This window comes from Natator depressus, chromosome 16, assembly GCF_965152275.1.
Source record: "Natator depressus isolate rNatDep1 chromosome 16, rNatDep2.hap1, whole genome shotgun sequence".
In the NCBI taxonomy this organism is placed as follows: domain Eukaryota; kingdom Metazoa; phylum Chordata; order Testudines; family Cheloniidae; genus Natator; species Natator depressus.
The window spans coordinates 7,222,996-7,243,480 of record NC_134249.1 but is presented as its reverse complement, the minus strand read 5'-3'; the positions used below and the strand labels follow the sequence as shown (position 1 = coordinate 7,243,480).

At 43.4% G+C, this 20,485-nt stretch overlaps 1 protein-coding gene across 1 annotated transcript; it reads right to left on the bottom strand.

Moving 5' to 3' along the window:
* Positions 1 to 552: 552 nt before the first annotated feature.
* On the bottom strand, positions 553 to 14,928 carry LOC141999715 (ficolin-1-like). Its single transcript, XM_074973429.1, has 10 exons — positions 14,544 to 14,928; positions 12,781 to 12,894; positions 12,383 to 12,436; positions 10,333 to 10,368; positions 9,391 to 9,435; positions 8,385 to 8,420; positions 7,455 to 7,582; positions 6,328 to 6,457; positions 5,588 to 5,722; positions 553 to 863 (listed from the first exon to the last, which is right to left on the bottom strand). Exons 1-10 carry the CDS (start codon positions 14,623 to 14,625, stop codon positions 622 to 624), a joined length of 1,002 nt encoding a protein of 333 aa, XP_074829530.1. The 5' UTR covers positions 14,626 to 14,928; the 3' UTR covers positions 553 to 621.
* Positions 14,929 to 20,485: the final 5,557 nt, after the last annotated feature.

Sequence of the window (20,485 nt, the reverse complement as noted above, 5' to 3'; positions counted from 1 at the left end):
CTGAGACGTGGAACTCATTGAGCAGCCCTTGCTTTATTGACAGAGGGGAAGGTTCTCCAGAGGCAGACGCAGCATCTGAGGGTAATGAGTCCCCAACACCACAGGAAGAATTGCATGGCAGTGGTAGGAGCTGTGGTGGTGCTTCTGGTAATAGAATCAAGAGACAGCAGAGCCATGCAGAAGAGGAGACATAACCTAGACAGAGCTGGCTCACATTTCTCGAATTATGGGCTCTTCTGTGGACAAACAGCTTTTGAAAAAACATGAAAATTTTCATGAAATATCACTGATGTGGTTGTAATGTTTTGTTTGGCAGGAAAAAAATCATACTTTTTTAATGCACAAAAGCCAAAAGCAAAAATGAGTTAATTTAGAATCTTTTGAAATGAAAACAACTGAAAAATTCAATTTTTTCCCCACAAAACTATTTTTATCTTTTTTTACCTGCTCTAGTCCTAGTGCACTGCGCTGGGTAAGTGTCTATGATGATGTCTGCCCCCTCATGGCTGGTGCATAAAGAAAAGATCTTTAGTGTCATCTTCAGATTAATGTTCATTATGACAGGCCTATAACTGCTATATAAGAGCTCAGTATAATTATTATGGGTGCCTCCCTGATTGGCTACGCGGGCCTGATTTTCATCTCTGCCATCTTGTAGGAGTACCTGTCCCCTTTGGATGAAATCCAGTTTACCCCATAGCTTTCATGGGCTCCTTTCAGGTATAATCCGTTCAAGTTGGACCTATGACAATCCCTGTACCACCAGGCCCCTTTAGAGATTTCAGCACAGTTAGTTGAAGACCAGTCATTGTCACGGTCGTGTGTTGAAAACATCATTCCGTTTTGTGCCATTAAAGAATCCCCTGCGGAAACAATTGGGTTTATTTATTACATGTTTTTACAGAGACAAGGTGGGTGAGATATTCTCTTCTTGTTTATTTTTTACATTTTTACAGTTCAGTTCCCACAGCCCAGCCTGGCGATTCTGCAGTGGGGTTACAAAATTTCTCCCTTCACCAACCAGCAGAAATCTCCCTGGGGTCAGGAGAGAGATTGCAGTTCTATTTCCAGTAAGGAACATTTTTCACCATATTCTGAGTGTATCTCCACACAGGATTGGATAGGAAACTCTTCAACCTGTCATGACTTAACTCAAAGACCAAAGTCAAAATGGTGCTGATCAGGGAAGATCTATTAGCTGATTATGCTGCCCTCATAGCCCATGATGAAGATCTATTACAAGAACTCATGGACCACCTTTCAAGTACCAGTCAGGCATTTGCTCTCACCATCAGCATCAAGAAAATGGTTGTATTAGGACAGAGGGTTCCACAAGATCCTTCAATCACCTTAAATGCCAACCAGCTAGAAGCAGTCCAAAAGGTTCAGCTATTTAAGTTCTACAGTGACCACCAACCTCTCACTGGATGAAGAACTAAATGTTCGCATTGAAAAGGCTGCCACACCTTTAGCAGACTAACTAAAAGAGCATGGAACAACTCAAAGCTGACCATCACGACCAAAATGCTAGTGTGCCAAGCTTGCGTCCTCAGCACTCTCATGTGTGGTGGGCAAATTCAAAGGGCAAATTTACCAAGTGTGACAGCCCTGCTCAAGCGAAGATGACTGCAGTGGCTGGGCCATCTGTGTAGGTTGGAAGACGGACACATACCCAAGGAGAAGCGATACGGGGAGCTCTCAGAGGGAACAAGAACAACAGGACGTCCCAAGCTTCTCTACAAAGACACATGCAAGCAAGATATGAAGGAATTTGGAATTGATCCTGACCAATGGGAAATCTTGACAAGTGATCGTAACAAGTGATGCCATCGTCTCCCTCAGAGAGGAGCTGGTTCCTACAGCTTGAAGAGAAAAGAGCCCACAGGAAGCAAGCAGTTCCCAACCAAGGGTATGTCTACACTACCCGCCGGATCGGCGGGCAGCGATTGATCCAGCGGGGATCGATTTATCGCGTCTAGTCTAGATGCGATAAATCGACCCCCCAGTACTCTCCCATCGACTCCTGTGCTCCAGCTCCACGAGAGATGCAGGCGGAGTCAACAGGGGAGTGGCAGCAGTCAACTCACCGCGGTGAAGACACCACGGTAAGTCAATCTAAGTACATCGACTTCAGCTATGTTATTCAGGTAGCTGAAGTTGCATAACTTATATCGATCCCCTCCCCTAGTGTAGACCAGGGCTAATATAGATATATGTACAGCAACTGCCAAAGATCATGCAAATCTCAGATTGGACTATTCAGTCACATGAGAAATTGCAAACCATCTACATCAGAGGCTGCAATTCCCACTGTCTCTCGCAGATGAAAGGATGCCAAAAAATGATAGTCTGAGCTCAGTTACACCACTATAAATCCGGAGTAACTCATTGTAGTCAATGTGCTCAGTCCTTGGGTGTCCTGAAATCTGTTTGCACCATTGTGATGGTATAATGTGAGCCCAATGTGCTCCTAACACTAATAGCTTAGCCCGGAGCCTGCTGAGGATTCAGGATCATAGAATAGCAGAATCATAGAAATGTCGGGCTGGAAGGGACCTTGAGAAGTCATCTAGTGCAACCCCCTAGGCTGAGGCAGCCCCAAGTAAATCTAGACCATCCCTGAGAGGTGTTTGCCCAACCTGTTCTTTAAAACTTCCAGTGATGCGGATTTCACAACCTCTGTTGGAAGCTTATTCCAGAGCTTAATTACCCTTATACTTAGAAATGTATATCTAATATCTAACTTAGATCTCCTTATCATAGATTAAGCTGGTCACTTCTTGTCCTACCTTCAGTGGACATAGAGAAAAATTGATCACAGTCCTCTTTATAACAGCTCTTAATGTATTTAAAGATTGTTTCCAGATTCCCCCCCGCAGTCTTGTTTTCTCAAGACTACACATCACCAGTTTTTTAACTTTTCCTCTTAGGTCACGTATTCTAAACCTTTTATCATTTTTGTTGCTCTCCTCTGAACTCTCTTCAGTTTGTCCACATCTTTCCTAAGGTGAGGTGCCCAGAATTGGACACTGTTCTCTGGCTGAGGCCTCACCAGTGCTGAGGAGAGCAGGACAATTACCTACTGTTTCTTACATGCCACGCTCTTGTAAATACACCCCAGAATGGTATTAGCTTTTTGTGCAACTGCATCACATTGTTGTGCATTTGATTTGTCCTTCCTAAGTGAAAAGTGATTCACTTGTCTTTACTGAATTTTATCTTGTTGAATTTAGACCAATTCTTCAATTTGCCAGGATCATTTTGCATTCTAATTCTGTCCTCCAAAGTGCTTGCAACCCCTCCCAGCTTGGTGCCATCTGCAAATTTTATAAGCATATCCTCCACTCAATTATCCAACTCATTAATGAAAATATTGACTTCTACCAGACCCAGGACTGACCGCTGCAAAACCCCATTAGAACCTCCCAGTTTGACAGCAAACCATTGATAACTACTCTTTGAGTATAGTCTTTCAAACAGTTATGCACCCACCTTATGGTAATTTCATCCAGACTGCATTTCCCTCGTTTGCATTTTGAGAATGCCACATGGGATTTTGTCAAAAGTCTTACTAAAATCAAAATATATCATGTCTACTGCTTTCCCCTTATCCACTAAGCCAATAACCCTGTCAAAGAAGGAAATTAGGTTGGTTTGACATGATTAGTTCATGAGAAATCCATGGTGGTTATTGCTAATTAATCCAATTGTCCTCTAGGTGTTTACAAACTGATTGTTTAATAATTTGAGTGAGTGTCTTTCCAGGTGTCAAAGTTAGGCTGACTGGCCTACAGTTCCCTGGGTCCTGTTTGTTCCCCCTTTTAAAGATAGGTACTATGTTTGCCCTTCTCCAGTGCTCTGGGACATTGACACATCCTGCAGGAGTTCTCCAGAAAATTATTCATGGTTCTGAGATTGTTTCAGCTAGCTCTTTTAGTCCCTTAGCAAGAGTTTAGCCAGGCCCTCCTGACTTGAATACATCTAACTTATCTAAATATTGTTTAACCTTTCCCCCGTATTTGGGCTTGCATTCCTTCCCCCTTGTTGTTAATAGTGTGTTAAGTATGTCATTACCAGTAACCTTTTTAGTAAAGATTGAAACACACTAGTCATGAAACACCTCCGCCTTCTTGATGTCCTCAGTTATTAGCTCTCCATTCCTGCTAAGTAAGGAACTACACGTTCTTTCATCTTTCTCTTGCTGCTAATATATGTTAAGAACCTCTTCTTATGGCTTTTTCTTTTCCTTCCTAGGTGTAACTTATTTTGTGCCTTAATCTTTCTGATTTTGTCCCTACATGGGTATGCTACTCTTTTGTACTTCTCCTTCGCACTTTGTCCATGTTTCCACTCCTTCCTTTCCTTAGAATAAAGACATCTGTGATTTCATGAACACTTTCACCCAAATTGTCTTCCACCTTCAGATTTGCTACCATTTCCTCCCTGTTGGTCAGAATTAAGTCTAAAATGGCTGGCACTCCCCTTTCTACCCCCGCCCTCCCGGTTACTTCCTCTACAAAACGGTGTCTGCAATACATTCCAAGGACATATCAGAACTTGTGTTTTTTCTTTATCCCTTTTCCAACAAATGTCTGGGTAGTTAAAGTCCCCCATTACTATAGTACACCCATACCAAAAGGTCACTTCTATTTATTATCCTTTTTTCTTTGCCCAGAGACTGTCAGTTGATCTGCCTCTCGTCTACTCCTGCAGCAGAGAACAAGTGTATATATTCTTGCTGTATAATTCAACACGTTCTCCCTTTTTACCTTGCCTGTCCCTCCTAAACAAGCTATACCCCACTATACCAATATGCCAGTAATGAGACTCATCCCACCAAGTTTCTGTGATGCCACTTAAGTAGTAAATTTACAGTTATACTAATCCTTCCAGTTTATTCCCCATCCGCGTGGTATTTACGTATAGGTATCTGAGATGTTGAATATATTCCTCAATTGATTACCCACTTCTTTCTCCTCTGACCCTACATGTCCCCTCCCCCAAAAAATCTAGCCCTCTGTTAAGGCAGCCCTTTTTTATGCTTAGCTGTTGGCTTTTGTTCCCTGCCTCTTTTAAACCTACTTAAAAGCCCTTCTCCCTACTGGGCTTGTGAGTGTGCCTAAGCAATCCTGCAGTGGTGTGTAGCAGACTCTGCATGCCACAGAATATTCCTGTCTCTGGTATCCATGAGACAGGAATATTCTCTTTGCATGAAATGGGGCATATCTACCCACCCAGTGACTTGTACCAATCCTGGTGTGCCTACTTAGTTTAATTCAGATATTTCTATGGGGCATTAAGATCTAACTTAGGAAAGCGACCAGCAGTAGCTGTGCCTACCTCTGCTCGTTATTTTGCTTTCAGTCCTTCACTAGGCAGGATATCCCTATTATACTATATGTTTTGTTGTCACTAGACCTTCTGTTTCTCCTCTAATAGTTCAGAAGGAGAATAACTGATGTTTCTTGACAGACATCACCTCCACAGATTACCTCGCCTTTTGCTTCTGCCATTGAATATTCTGCATCACTTTTACTTTACATTTTTCCATCTGCCACAAAGGGTAAAGAATGAGCTCAGAACCTACCTGCAGTACCATTCACAAAGGGTCCAATGATCAGCCTGTATGTCTCAGTCTCCCCGGTAACTTTGAATGATGAGAATATAGCAAATTCATACTTGTTGTCAAAATCTCTGAGATCGACACGAAGCTCATTTGGACCTTTAGAAACAATTTGAAACCAAAATGTTCAGCACCTTCCATTAGTGTTTATTACTGTTATTGAATGTTTTTATTGCAGAAGCCCCAAAAGGCTCCACACACAAATCAGGCTCCATTATGTTGGGACCATTATGATCATCTAGTTTGAATTCCCTGTATCACACACATCACAGAATTTTACCCTCTGGTTCTTGCATCAAGCCCATATCTTCATATTGACCTTTATCAATTCAATTTCCATCCACCAACCTGACCTCCCTATTAAAAACCTGCTCCATGTTATGCTTTGCGAAGGTAGTTCAGAATCGATGACCTCATCCAGGCTGCAGTATCCCTTATTGCTGTATTGTGGGCGAACCACCCGAGGACAAAATGCTGCTCCAGGAATTATGACTGGATCCAGCCCATCTACAACAGCATTACTGGTTTCAATAGCTCTGTGTGGCAGGACTGGGCTGTAAGGAACAGGAAGGGGTGTCTGCAGCGGAAGTGTTACCTCTACCGATAGTACAACTCTATACCCTGTGTCCGTGGCTAAAGTGTGGGAACAAAACTTGGTGGAGAAATTTGTTGTAAGGAAAAGAATGCATCAGTGATGTCTTTACCAAGGGATGTCAGCAGGTGGATGTTGTCATTTCCCAGCCAGAACTCTGACAGCTGGCTGCCAAAACCTCTTTTGTATGTATTCCAGTCACGGTAAAAATCCACAGAGCCATCCACCCGTCTCTGGAACACCTGCAGGGAAACAGGAGGTTCTCAGCTGGGAAATCCCACGTTGTTTTCCATCCTACTAGAGCAGAAGACCAGAAACTCTGAGATGTAAATCATTGGATGAGATTTAACATGGTCAGATTCATTTCAGCCTCAGGTGACTATCGCAGAGGGAGGCTTGTCCCAGAGGATCGTATTAAATCTTGGCAGCAACAGCACTAGGTTAAAGGATCACATGGTCCGAAATCTACAGCACTGGACTGGCAGTCAGGAGGCCTGAGATCTATACCCAGTTGTGCCACTTGAGAAAGTCACAGCACCTCTGCTTTCTGTCTGGCCCTTTGTCTGCCTTGTCTATGGAGACTGTGAGCTGCAAAGGATGGGGGCTGTCTCTCAGTATGGGTGTTCAGCACCCAGCGCAATGGGACCCTGATCTTCATCGGATTCTCTAGGCACGACTGGGATATAAATAAGCATAATAATAAATTGGAAGGTTTAAATGTGATGAGTATACAGGGTTCAAACCCCTCATCTCCTCAGCTCCCTAGAACACTCCTCCACTCGTACTCAGAGGTTGCTGGAGCGACAGAGCAGCTAATGCACCAGAAGGGGAAGGAAGAAGGAATTCTCGTTCCGGAGTCTGGGCAGCTATTGAGGAGGCTCTCAGAGCCGGGCAGAGAATAACCAGGAGAAGGGAAACCTGTGTCAGAGCAGTGACAAATGTCCCCTCAGACGGGGTCTTTTAGACTCTAAAGCTCCAGGTTCCTTCTTTGAAACCCATTGTGTTCACAAGCAAGTTATTTCCACAACCAAGGACTAGGGAGGATTAGAAGGGCTCAGGAAGTGTTTGTGTTTTTATTTCAGCTAATCATGGCGAGGTAACAACTTCAGAGCTTCTGTCCTCATGCTTTTCTCCTAGCTGCAACCCACTGGCTAAGGGCCACCTCCCATTCTTGGGACAGTAAACTGTTTGTTGTTCAAGAAAAAACGTCCAATGAGCTTCATTATGCTCTGTTCTTACAATCCATCCTCCGCCATCTGTGTGCATGTCACACAGCACGGTCATGCCTTTACAGTCACTAGGGTAGATGGTGTACCAGCCGCTCATGTGGATTCCTCTAGCTAACAGCTCCTTGCAGTTCTTTGCTCCTGGTGGAAAGAGGAATTGAAATATGTAAATTGGTTGTATAACTCTCCTTGGAGCAGGGATTCATGGGCTGCTTTACATTGCACTGAAGGCCAGATCAATTGCAGAATCAGGTAACTCGAAAATAATCTTTGAGCCACCACCTCCTGTCCTCCCCACTGTACTGTTTGGGAATTGGGTAGTTTCCCTTTAAATAGAACTCAGAGGGACCATACACTATCTTTGGAAACCTAACGCAGCAGTGTACATACCTAGCGAGGCTTTTCATGCTCTCTGTAGTTAGCAAACCAAATGATTTAGACTCCAGTGTGCCAGTCTGGTTTGTATTAACTTTGTTTGAGAGAAAAAAAGATGCAGCCACCTGCCTAACCCCATCTGTTCTGTGTGAGAACAGATCAACCTGAACAGAGGATTGGCTCAAAGCATCTTAAAAACTCATGGAAATTGAAATGTGCGTGAAGATTTGTACTCCAAGTGCCCATGCAGCATTTTGAAATCTCTCTGTGAGTCAGAAGGGCTCCCAGTTATCATGTGATAACAGATACTCACAGGAATACTCACATCAAACAGTTTGCAAGTGAACCCATCGGCTGAAATGTATTTCCACAAAAGATTCACTGGCCAATTGCTAACAGCAAAACACCTTCATTTTAAAAGATCAAAGTCTCCTTGCTGATAGTTTGAGAACAGCAAATGGGGTAAATCACAGACGTATTTTTTTGCAATTTGTCTATCTCTAATGGGTTTTGATGTTTGGGTCTCTGGATGGAATGAGATGACATTTAGTGATCATAAGAAACTCACCTTTCTTACACTTTCTGTCTTCCAGGTCTTCCTCCACTGGTCATGAAAATAAACACAGTAGAAAGTGAAATGGAACCAGAAAATGTTCCACTGTGTTTTAAACTATGTAATCGGCCAACAGTGACAGCTGGGTTAGCAAAGTACTCGTTATCTTGAAAATGCACTAGACAGGTTTTTAATTTTGAAAATCCACGTGCTAATGGATTCACAAACGTCTCTGATCTGAGCCTTCCAGCCTGAACCATCAAGATAGCTCTCATTAGGTAGCTAATGCTATTTTATAACCCTCTCATGAGGCTCCTACTTGCAGGGTTAAGAGTTGGTTCTTAATAGACGAAGTTAATTGCTGGTCAGTTCATAGGAGCAATGCCCACAAAGCCAGGGGAGTTGCATGTGCTTACGCTAGCTGTGAACTTGACTCAATATTTTTTTCAAAAAAAAAAAAATTCCAGGTGACAACGGGAGAATAACAGTTAAATAAAGTACTGGTGGAAAAAGGGTCATTCCTTTAACTAGACATATAAATAGGATCCATTTCTTGTGATTCATACTCCCCACTCCCGCTATGTGGGAAATATAAGGAGGGGTAGGAGAAAGTAACCTTCTCTAGGATACACCTCCAGATCTACAGATTTCACTTACATTTCAGCTGTTCTCTCTCATACCAAAGGTCATCTGGCTAGTGTTGTTCCGGATGTTACAACACATGGATGGCCACCTGTTTTTATAGGCACAGCTATTTCTCTCTTTATAGAGCCGAAATCTGACAGGAGGATCAATGAGCTTGATATTGTGAACATGGTAACTATTCAAGATGAATATCCAATGAAGTGAGCTGTAGCTCACGAAAGCTTATGCTCAAATAAATTGGTTAGTCTCTAAGGTGCCACAAGAACTCCTTTTCTTTATTCAAGAAACAAGCTTCTTCAGCCTCTTAATATTTAGTGCTGCAAAAATAGAACTGAAATGATGTGTTCAGTATAAAGGAGAGTGCAGAGGATCTCACCAGGTGTTCCAGGGGCTCCTGTAGCTCCCGGGGCTCCTTTATCTCCTAAAAAAAGAACTCAGAATAAAATCCTTGTTTTACCTGGAGGTCACCTCCATAATTCACCATCTCACTACAGCAATCGCTTGGGTTTCATTGTGTGGAGGGGCTAGTTCAAGGCCTGTGTACCAGCTACACTCCGCACAATCTGTTAAAGTTGGCGTTTCGTGGGAATTAAGTGATGTATGTTGCCAACTCTCAGGATTTGGTCATGAGTCTCAAGATAATTATTGTTTTCCTTAAAGCCCCAGCTCCTCAGGTCCAGTGGATGTGACATGATTTCAGCCTTTGGTCTTAAAGAAAAAGTAAGTTTCTAGCCCTCAAAGCTATGGCAAAAGCTTCAAAATGTGACCCCCGTGCTCTCTAAATACTCGAAAGCAGAAGGCAAATAAAAAGAACACCAGATCTATTATTTTTACATAATCTCATGATTCTAAAACCAGTCTCCGGATTTTTGATGAACCTAACTTTAAGTTTTTCAAAGATTTGGGGTTGGCAGAACTGCATTTATCTTATCTTGTCTTCTGCATTGGCTGAAATGAAATAGGCTTAGGCTATGTCTACACTGCAGTTGAGATCTATTTCCTGTGACTGCATTGGATCTCATGACAGATCAGACATTATAATTAGAGCTCGGTGAAATTTTATTCACAATTTTGAAATGTTCCAACTCTTCGTTTTGGAACAATGCTGTGTTTTGTCATTTGGCTATTAAACAAAAACAAAAAGGGGACATTTTTGTCTAACCGGAACCAGTTTCATTTCAGCTTTTTTTGTTTGGCAAGGAGCTGAAAGGAAAAATTGTACAATGGGGGTATTGTTGCTCCCAATTCCTCTATCACCATGAATAGCACCAAAAAGTGCCCTGCTCTGCAGTGAGAAGAATCATCTGAGGTCTCTCACCTTTCGCTCCAGGGCGGCCAGCAGGACCTCTTTCTCCTGATTGAACAAAAAATAAGAGAGCAAAGACTGATCAGAGATAGTGAGAGCTTGACAGTGGATCAGAACTGAAGTTCTGTTGCAACAATAAACCCTTTTTTGTCAAATATAGAGTTGTCATAAATATAAAGGGAAGGGTAAACACCTTTAAATCCCTTCTGGCCAGAGGAAAAACCCTTTCACCTGTAAAGGGTTAAGAAGTTAGGACAACCTCGCTGGCACCTGACCAAAATGACCAATGAGGAGACAAGATATTTTCAAAGCCGGAGGGGGCGGCGGAGAAACAAAGGTTCTCTCTGTCTGTGGGAGGCTTTTGCCAGGAACAGAACAGGAATGCAGGTCAGAACTCCTGTAAAGGGCTAATAAGCAATCTAGCTAGATATGCATTAGATTCTGTTTTGTTTAAATGGCTGATAAAATAATCTGTGCTGAATGGAATGTAGATTCTTGTTTTTGTGTCTTTTTGTAACTTAAGGTTTTGCCTAGAGGGATTCTCTATGTTTTGAATCTGATTACCCTGTAAGGTATTTACCATCCTGATTTTACAGAGGTGATTCTTTTACTTTTTCTTCAATTAAAATTCTTCTTTTCAGAACCTGATTGCTTTTTCAATGTTCTTAAGATCCAAGGGTTTGGGTCTGTGTTCACCTATGCAAATTGATGAGGATTTTTATCAAGCCTTCCCCAGGAAAGGGGGTGCAGGGTTTGGGAGGATTTTTGGGGGAAAGACATTTCCAATCGGGCTCTTTCCCTGTTATATATTTGTTAGATGCTTGGTGGTGGCAGCAATAAAGTCCAGGGGCAAAAGGTAAAATAGTTTGTACCTTGGGGAAGTTTTAACCTAAGCTGGTAAAAATAAGCTTAGGGGGGTTTTCATGCAGGTCCCCACATCTGTACCCTAGAATTCAGAGTGGGGAAGGAACCTTGACAAGAGTAAAGGGAAGTTATGGTGGTTTTGGAGCCCACATATTATAGTAATTGATGTTTTATAACTAGGTGTTGTATCAACCGGGCAAGGTACTAACAAGCAAGCATGCTTTTACTGTATTTTGAATTTTCTGATGTGGTGGTTTTTCATTAGTTTTCCTCTTGCAATTGTGTGTCTGCAGTGGTAGGGAACTTTTCAACAAAGGAGTCACAGCCTGGACTGTGGCTCCTGTATCCATGCTCATTATTTTGGCTTCAGCTGTAGCTGACTCAATCTGAGTAGCAATGGTTATTGCTTTTTCTAGTGTAAGTTGTGGTTCTAGAAATAAGTGTTCTCTTACACGAAGCATGGTTGTTTTCTCAATGAGCTGGTCTCTAATCATCTCATCTGCCATATTCCCAAAGTCACAAATTACAATCAGACTCCTCAGGGAAGCAATATACTGCATTGTAGTTTCCCCTTGTTTCCACTCACGCTGGCAAAATCTGTAGCAATTAGCTACTACATTCACTTTTGGCACCAAAAAAATTCTTTAATTCAGTGAGTGCTGTCTCATCTTTATCAACTGCAAGGGGAAAGGTGTAAAATATACGCTGCCCTTCTGCTCCAAGGCAGTGGATTAGCAGAGCACGCTTTCCTACTTCAGAAATCTCTGTAGCACTGATTGCAAGCAGATAAGTCTCAAATATATGGATCCAGGTAGTAAAATCAATTGGAGGTTCACCTGGGCTTTGCAGAAAGGGTGCAGGTGGGTTCAGAGGCAGAAGATCCATTCTCATTGCCAAAATGTTGTATCAACCAGGCAAGGTACTAACAAGCTTCAACAGGACTTTATTTTCAAAGTGGAAACCTCTTTACCAAGCTGCTGTTGCACCCTCGGTAGCTCTCTCCCAGCCTCTCAACTCCTTCCCCCTCCTTCCTGTTTCCTGTTCTTTCAGACTCCCAACAGCCAGTGCTCCCAATTCTAATAATTACAAGCAACGTCTAAACACCACACTAGGTCTAATTGATATTTGATTAAAAACGTATTTCCTACTCTCAGGTCACCTATAGGAAAACACAGTTCTCTGCCCTTTGTTACTTTACCTTTTGGGCCAGTTTTTCCCACCTTTCCGGGGATCCCCGGAGGTCCCCGTTCTCCTGCAAACACAGAAAACTGACTGAATATTTTCCAGGGCAGCGTAAATACTCAGTACATAATTACCACCTACCACCCCAAACTGGAATTACAGTAACCCATCCGTGTCAAAATTCAAATCCTGTATCTGCATCTGGCTCGCTGAGTCCCTGACCTCACATCAGGATCCCCTAGCATGGTCTCTTGCAATGGAGGCCTATGTGAGTCATATGAAGTCATGTGCCATGTGAGTTTCCTCATATCAGGGTTGAGGGGAATCTCCAAATTCTGAACATATTACAAAAGTAATTCCCATTTACATCAGCACCAGCCATGCCTGATTCCCATTCAGTGCCTGAGAACGTACCTTTCATTCCTGCATTTCCTGGTTCTCCTCTGGGCCCTGTGGTACCTGGAATTCCAGGGCTGCCTCTGAGAATGGAGAGTTTATCGATACTGTTGAAACCCACTAAGCTCACCTCTGGGGAAAGAAATGAACCCATAATCAATGACTGTTAGCTTCTCAGGATCGGAAACAAGCTGCAGAAATCCAGAGGGATAAACCCAGCAAATGAAAGCCTAGATAGTTCCTTGATTTTCTCTTCTCTATTCATGATAAATCCAACATTTTCTTCAGTTTTATGCATTTCAGAGACAATACCCTAATATTAAAAGTTGGGAGTTATTACTATTAGTCTTTGTTTTAAGTTATAGTGGAAACAAAAGTTAAAAAGAAGTTATTTAATATTTGTATTAAAAGAAATCACTTCAGACTTAATTTTGATGTGCACATCCCTCTGCAGTGTTTGCAACCCGACTATTGCAGCATTGTGTCAGTTCATGAGAATCTTTTAACGAAACTACCTACAGAGAAACAAAAGTGGACTGAAATGCAGAGGAAAAACAAATACCTGCCACTTAGTGAAGAAATTGAGCAAAAGTAACATAATTTTAAAAACAGTTGTTCTTACAAGCTCAGGTAATACATTTTAAAGAACTAAATACGTTTTTTAACCTAACAGTCCCCTCTCTATATTGTACACATTGTGAGATTTAAAATTATTTATAGGGACATCAGTGGAGAAAAATAGGGACATACCGGTCAACTCCATTGAGCTCTATTGTTGTGAAAAATTTTGAGGTAAACAAAATGTGGACATGGGCAATATTACCTGTTATATAGGAACTCTACCTCCTAATCTGGAACATTTGGGCATAAATTGTACATAGTAAATGATTTTTAAAATGATCATGAATGTAAGGAGATGAACCGTGAAAGCAGTACTGCTCTGAAATAATACATTAATTTATGCATAAGGTGGCAAAGCCTGTATTCAATCCTTGTTTAGCAAACCACCCATTTCCTTCAAAGAGACCATTTGCCTGAATGAGGTCTCCACAAATTTGACTAAATCTTGCATTAGGATCACAGGATTTCATGATGAACTAAATAAAACCTTCAAATGCTGCTGGATTCTCAACCCAAAGCACAGAAATGAATGTGTTGACATGGAAAGAATTGTATAGTGGATTTGCAGTGATATGTACACAACAGTTGCGATTTTACAAATAATCATCTTAATTTGGTAAAGGTGAATTTTAAAAAGCAGAGGGATCTGAAATCATAGGCTCACTCTGAGCTTTGAAGATTGAGATTTTATTATCCAGAATTTAGCTCATCTGCCTGTGTGGGTCAGTCAGTCGCCAGATTAGAAAGGCTTTGGCCCCAATATGCAAAGGAGATGGGAGCTTTAGACAGAGAGATTCCAGCAGCAACATAGGGAGGTTAGGAGATAGTAAATGAGCATGAGGGAGAAGAGGTCAAGTCAAATTTTGAAGACTCTCAATGAAGACAAGAGACAACATTTTCACAACATGGTCTGTGAAAACTGTGTCTGATTTCTGAACACCTCTAGTCTGTGTTGTACACTCCTGCAGTATAAATTAATTTCGACAAAGGAATTTTGAACAAAGAAGCTGTTCTTCTTATTTTTTTAAAAGCACCATGAACAATCAAAGCACTTTATAGACATGTAGGACAACGAACATTCCTAAACAGTTCCTAGTTCTCCAGGTTGGCAAGAGCCACAGTATGAAACGCTGTTGGGAACAGGATTGTCTTTCACTCACCTGGGCAGGTGTCCTGAGCCTGACAAACCGTTGCTGCTAGACAGAGTAAAGAGAGGAGAGTTTTCAGAGCAGCTCTCCCCATGTCTAGTGCTGGTCTCTGCAATGGCAGCTCCACTTGTCTTCTGACCTTCTCCTCTCCTTTAGTATTTCAGTTCCTTTAAGCCTTTTATATGCAATAACCATAGAGCCTAGAGCAAATAAAGTTCTTTGCCTCCGGCATGTCAGCACCTCCTTCCCACTCTCCACATTCCAGCAGTTTCCACTGAGATTTTTATGCTGAAGCGGTCACAACTGGAGCTGATTAAATGGCCCGATAGGAGACGTTCAATACTGGACTAGCAGCCGTTGCTTCCTCCACACAGCAAATGTAGTATCGTGCAATGATGATTGTTGAATGGAGCCAGTCTGAATCTTTCCTCACCAAGTTGATTCCTGTCAATGTGTCTTCTGAAATAGTAAAATAGGGTGCCAAATAATGAGCCCAAACTGACTTTCTCCATCCCTTCGAAGCCCCCTGTTGGCTTCAGTGGGAACCTTTGGGAGAACAAGGAGAGCAGGATTGGGTGGATTTACTCGCCAACTGCTCTATTACTATTATGTGTATGACAGTAGCCACAGGAGGCTTCGTATCAGATTGGATCCCCTGTGCTGAGTGCTGTGCAAACCCCCAGTAGGCGCCAGTAATAGAGGGATATGTTCCAAGACCAGAAGTGACCACTGTGATCATCTCAGCTGACCTCCTGTATAACACAAGCCACAAAACTTCCCCAAAATAATTCCTAGGGCAGAGCTTTTAGAAAAACTGTGATGTTGCACCCCATAACGCTTTATAAAAATATGCCATGTAATGTATCTTTGCAAAGGTTATGTTCTGCTGCATGTATTCAACCTATTCGTATGCGTGTATCATTTTTATATCTGAAGTTCTGAGCATTGGCTCTATGCTTGTATTTAAAGTGTTTGCTGTAGAAAGCACCTAAGGCAGATTTGAACAACATAGTGTGAAGGGGTTATTCAAGTAAACGGAAGTATTTGGTGAACAATGGACCCTGATAGACACCAATCCACATCTGAGCTTTCCTGGGAATGTGGCATCAGCAGGTAAAGTTCCGAGTCATGCATGGACATATGACTTGCCCATGTGACTCCAAAACTCCATCTTGCATCTGGATTCTGCATAGGAGAGGAGAAGGGGTTTCCACCCACAAGAGAGAGACTATTTAAGCTCCTGGAAACCTCTCCATTTTGTCTTCAGCTGGCTCAAGAGGTAGCGTCTCCACCCCCACAAAGGATACCAGAAAGAAACTGGAACAAAGGAGAGTAACTACAGAGGTGTGAGTGATTGCTGGACCCAGACTAGAAGGAGACTAGTCTGTAAAATAAGCTTATTGGAACATCTCTGAGGTTGAGATTTCATCTGTAATCACTTTCTTACTGTATTAGGCTTAGACTTGTGTGTTTTATTTTATTTTGCTTGGTAATTCACTTTGTTCTGTCTGTTATTCCTTGGAACCACTTAAATCCTACTTTTTGTATTTAATAAAAACACTTTTTACTTATTAATTTACCCAGAGTATGTATTAATAACCGGGGGTGGGGTCAAACAGCTGTGCATATCTCTCTATCAGTGCTATAGAGGGCGAACAATTTATGAGTTTACTCTGTATAAGGTTTATACAGGGTAAAATGGATTTATTTGGGGTTTAGACCCAGGGCTGGCCTTACCATGAGGCGAACTGAGGTGGTCAGACTGTGGGGGCTGCCACTAGGACCCAGAGTGTAGAAAATGGTGTCTGCTGCTGATGCATATGTATTCTCTCTGCTCCAGATGCACAGAGATGGTGGAGTGCTGTGCTGGAGGGATGAGGGCACAAGAGACAGAACAGGCAGGCAGGAGAAAAGGGGAGAGGGAATAACAGAAAGCAGCAGGAGCTGCAGGGAGAGAGAGGAGGAGGAGTCTCTTATGTATCTCTCTAGCACCCCCAGGAGCCTGGACTGATTAACCCCAGCTCTTCAGGGAGCTTCCTGTGTCCTGCTGCTTCCCTGAACCCACTTGAGGAGAACAGGCAGTCAACTGAAGTAATAGGATCCAGTTAGGCCCTTAAACGCTGATATCTTCCCTCACTCAGGCCCTGCTACCAGCCTGCTTATTTGTCCCCTTCAACTGAGTGTTGAGAGCCACTATAGCTGGCACAGAACAGCAGTCATGAGTGAAAGAAGAAAACGCCCCTCTGGGGCAGCATTCAGAAAAAGAAAGAAAGCAAAGGAAGCTTTTCTATCTAAGCAGGAAGGAGCTCTCCTGAGAGACATAGACACAAATGGTCACGGTGAGCCTTCCGGCCCCAGTGAGGATGTGAGTGGTGAGGAGATGCCTGATCTTCCAGTTATTCAAAGTGCAGGTGACCTGACAGCTACTGCAGCATCCATATCTCCATCTCAAATGGATGTAACCATGCACATTCCTGAAGAAAACTGTAGATCAGAGAAGAGTGTGGTGGAGGTGCAAGAAACAGCTGTTGCTGAGTTTAGTTCCTTAAGTCTAGATGACCTAGGACTGTGGATCCACTTGAGCAGTAGCCTGAGGGACTTCCTTGTAGTGCATGGGTCACAGCAAGTGAAAAACTTCATGTTCCCCAAGGACAATGAAAATAGAAGTTTCCATCCAACACATTACTGGCTTGAAATCCCCAGTGGTGACAAAGTGGAGAGGCCATAGCTTATGTACTCAAAAACCCAGAATACTGCATACTGTTTTTGTTGCAAACTCTTCCAGTCTAATGTTCCAGCCACATTGGGTTCTATAGGAACAAAGGAGTGAAAAAATCTGGCTAGAAATCTGGCATGCCAGGAGAAGGCAGCAAATCACCAGAGAGCATTCCATAGGTGGACAGAGCTTGAGATGAGACTATGGTTAAAGGCCACCATAGCTAAACCATGGCTAAACCCGATGGAGCTGATGTGCTCAGAGCCCGTTAAGGAGGTCCTGCTGGGCAGCAGGAACCCCTCCACCAGGGTTACCTACCTGGCCAAGTGGAAAAGGTTTGCACTATGGTGTTCTCAAGGTCATGCTCCCCCGATGCAGGTGCCTATACCGTTCATTTTAGACTATCTACTGCACTTAAAACATAGGGCCTCTCGGTATCACCTCTCCAGGTCCACCTGGCTGCCATTTTGGCCTTCTACCCAGGAGCAGCTGGCCATTCAGTCTTCGTCAACCTGATGGTCAGTCACTTCCTGAAAGGTCTGTATACCTGCAGGTTAAGCAACTTATCCCAGCATGGGACCTTAACCTGGCCCTTTCCAGGCTAATGGGCCCCCCCTTAGAAACCCTAGAGACTTGTTCATTGCTCTATCATGGAAGGCGGATCTCCTAGTCACCATAACATCAGCAAGGAGAGTGTCTGAGCCTTAACCTCCAATCCTCCTTATACTGGTTTTTATAAGGACAAGGTGCAACTTAGGCCTCACCCTGCCTTTCTTCCAAAGGTTGTCTCCCAATTCCATGCCAATCAGGACATTTTTCTGCCGGTCTTTTACCCTAGGCCTCATGCAGATGCTCCGGAGCAAAGGCTGCACTCCTTGGACATTCGGCAAGCTCTGGCTTTTTACATTGAACACACAAAGCCATTCTGTAAGTCAAACCAGTTGTTTATGGCAGTTGCGGATAGAATGAAAGTCCTTCCAGTTTCCTCACAGACAATTTCATGGTGGATCATGTCCTGTATCCAGGCATGCTATGATCTGGCAAAAGTTTCAGCCCCTATACTAATGGCACATTCTACAAGAGCACAGTCCTCCTCAACAGCGTTCCTGGCCCAGGACCCGATCCAGGAGAGCTGCAGGGCAGCGACGTGGTCCTCGGTTCACACTTTCACTCTCATTATGCTATTACCCAGCATGCCAGGGACAATGCTGCATTCGGCAGAGTGGTGCTTCAATAGGCGATTCCACAAGCTCCAACCCCCACTCCTAGTTAGGGCTTGGGAGTCACATAAATGGAATTCACATGAGCAAGCACGTGAAGAAGAAAAAACGGTTACTCACTTTCTCATAACTGTTGTTCTTTGAGATGTGTTGCTCATATCCATTCCAAACCCACCCGCCTTCCCCTCTGTTGGAGTATCCAGCAAGAAGGAACTGAAGAGGTGGTGGGTCAGTAGGGATCTATATTCACTGGCATGAAGGTGTGACACCAGGGGGCTCCGCAGCCAACCCAACAGATGCTGCTAGGGGAAAAACCTTCCGACGACTGTGTACGTGGCATGCACACACCCAACTGGAATGGACATGAGCAACACATCTCGAAAAACAACAGTTACGAGAAGGTGAGTAATGGTTTTATCTCACTTTGGATAAAGCAGTAAGACTGTGTCAGGCAACAGAAATCATTCAGTGGCATAAATGTAACCCTTCTGCCCGTCAGAGCTGGCAGCAACAAGGCCCGGGTTCAGTATCTAGGGGTTCCATTCCAATAACACAATGCAAAACCGGCTCAAGCCCCCACCCAGTGACCTGGGACAAATATATTCCACCCCCCACTGGGCACCTCTAAGAGGCAATACTTCCCCTCTCACAAGCACTGAGTCTGAGTGTAGCAAAAGCCTTTTAATAACAGAGAGAAACAGTGTGGCATTATATTGGGGGAACACCACCAACAGGATTCATAACACAACCCATGAACAAAAACCCATCCCAAGCAAATTGGGCCGTGTCCTTTCCCTTTGGTTCTTGAGTTCAGCAACCCAAAAGTCACCCAAAGTCCCAAAAGTCCAACAACCCAAAAGCCTCTGTCCCTGGTCAGTGCAGCTCCAGAGTTTAAAAATTTATCTGCAGAGTTTTACCTCCCAACCTGGGTGGAGGTGGGGGGGTTAAGGGGCACCTTACATGGTCTGAAGCTGATTGCCCCACCTCTCCATGGGGCTCCACTCCGCTCCACCAGCCATCCCACAAATCACTCTGCTCTGCCAGCCCCCCATGAGCTGCTCCAGCCATCCCACAAACTGCTCCGCTCCACCAGCCACTCCACTCTCCCAGCTGTCCCATGAGCTGCTCCACAATATATCTTCAGGCTCCCCCACTACTTAACACAACACTCAGTGATTTCAGCTCTTAGTAATTTTAGCTCTTTTGTGATTTCACCTTGAGTAGGGGAGCCTCAGTGCTGGTCACCATCAGCCCAAAGTGAATTCAGCTCAGCAGCCTGTAACTAGACTCCTAATAGAATCAAAATTAGCTCTGACATTCTACAGTGGAGGGAGAAAGCCATGCAATTGGCATGCAGGACCCTCACCAGGGGGCCCATACCACCATATACTAATACCTTTACCCACCCTCTCTCAATTCACTGAGTTTTGGAACCCATGTCCCTTGCCTAGCGAGTCCTACTTAGTTGATGGCGAGTCCCTCCATCATAACAAAAGACCAAGTACAGTTCCACTGTCCTTGATTCACATAATCAGGATAATAACAATTTATTCTTCCTGCCCCAATAACAGAGAAACTGGGGACCCCACAGCAGCCAAAGTGACCATTTGGGCAGCTATGGGCTCATGCTAGGCAGGGTGGGTGTGCCTATGCAAATGAGATCAGTCCCTGAAGTTCTTTTCCACAACTTGCCACAACTTACCACCAGATGTCAGGGTGGAGCTCATCCTGACTCTGCTTACATAAAAATAATGGAAGGAAAACAGGACACTGCCACTCTAGATAGAGTGACAAGAGAGAGAAAAAACTGGCAAGCAGTCAGTCTGTACAAAACAAAAACATAGAGAAGAATGAAAAAGGCAAAGCACCAAGAGTTTGCAAGGGAAAGCTCAAAATGTGGACAAAGGATTGCTCAAGATGTGGACAAAAAACAACAACATTTTGGTAAGCGCTGCAATATTTGTAAGACATACAATCATTGTGCCAAAGTCTGCAACCAGGATCGGCAACTGTGGAAG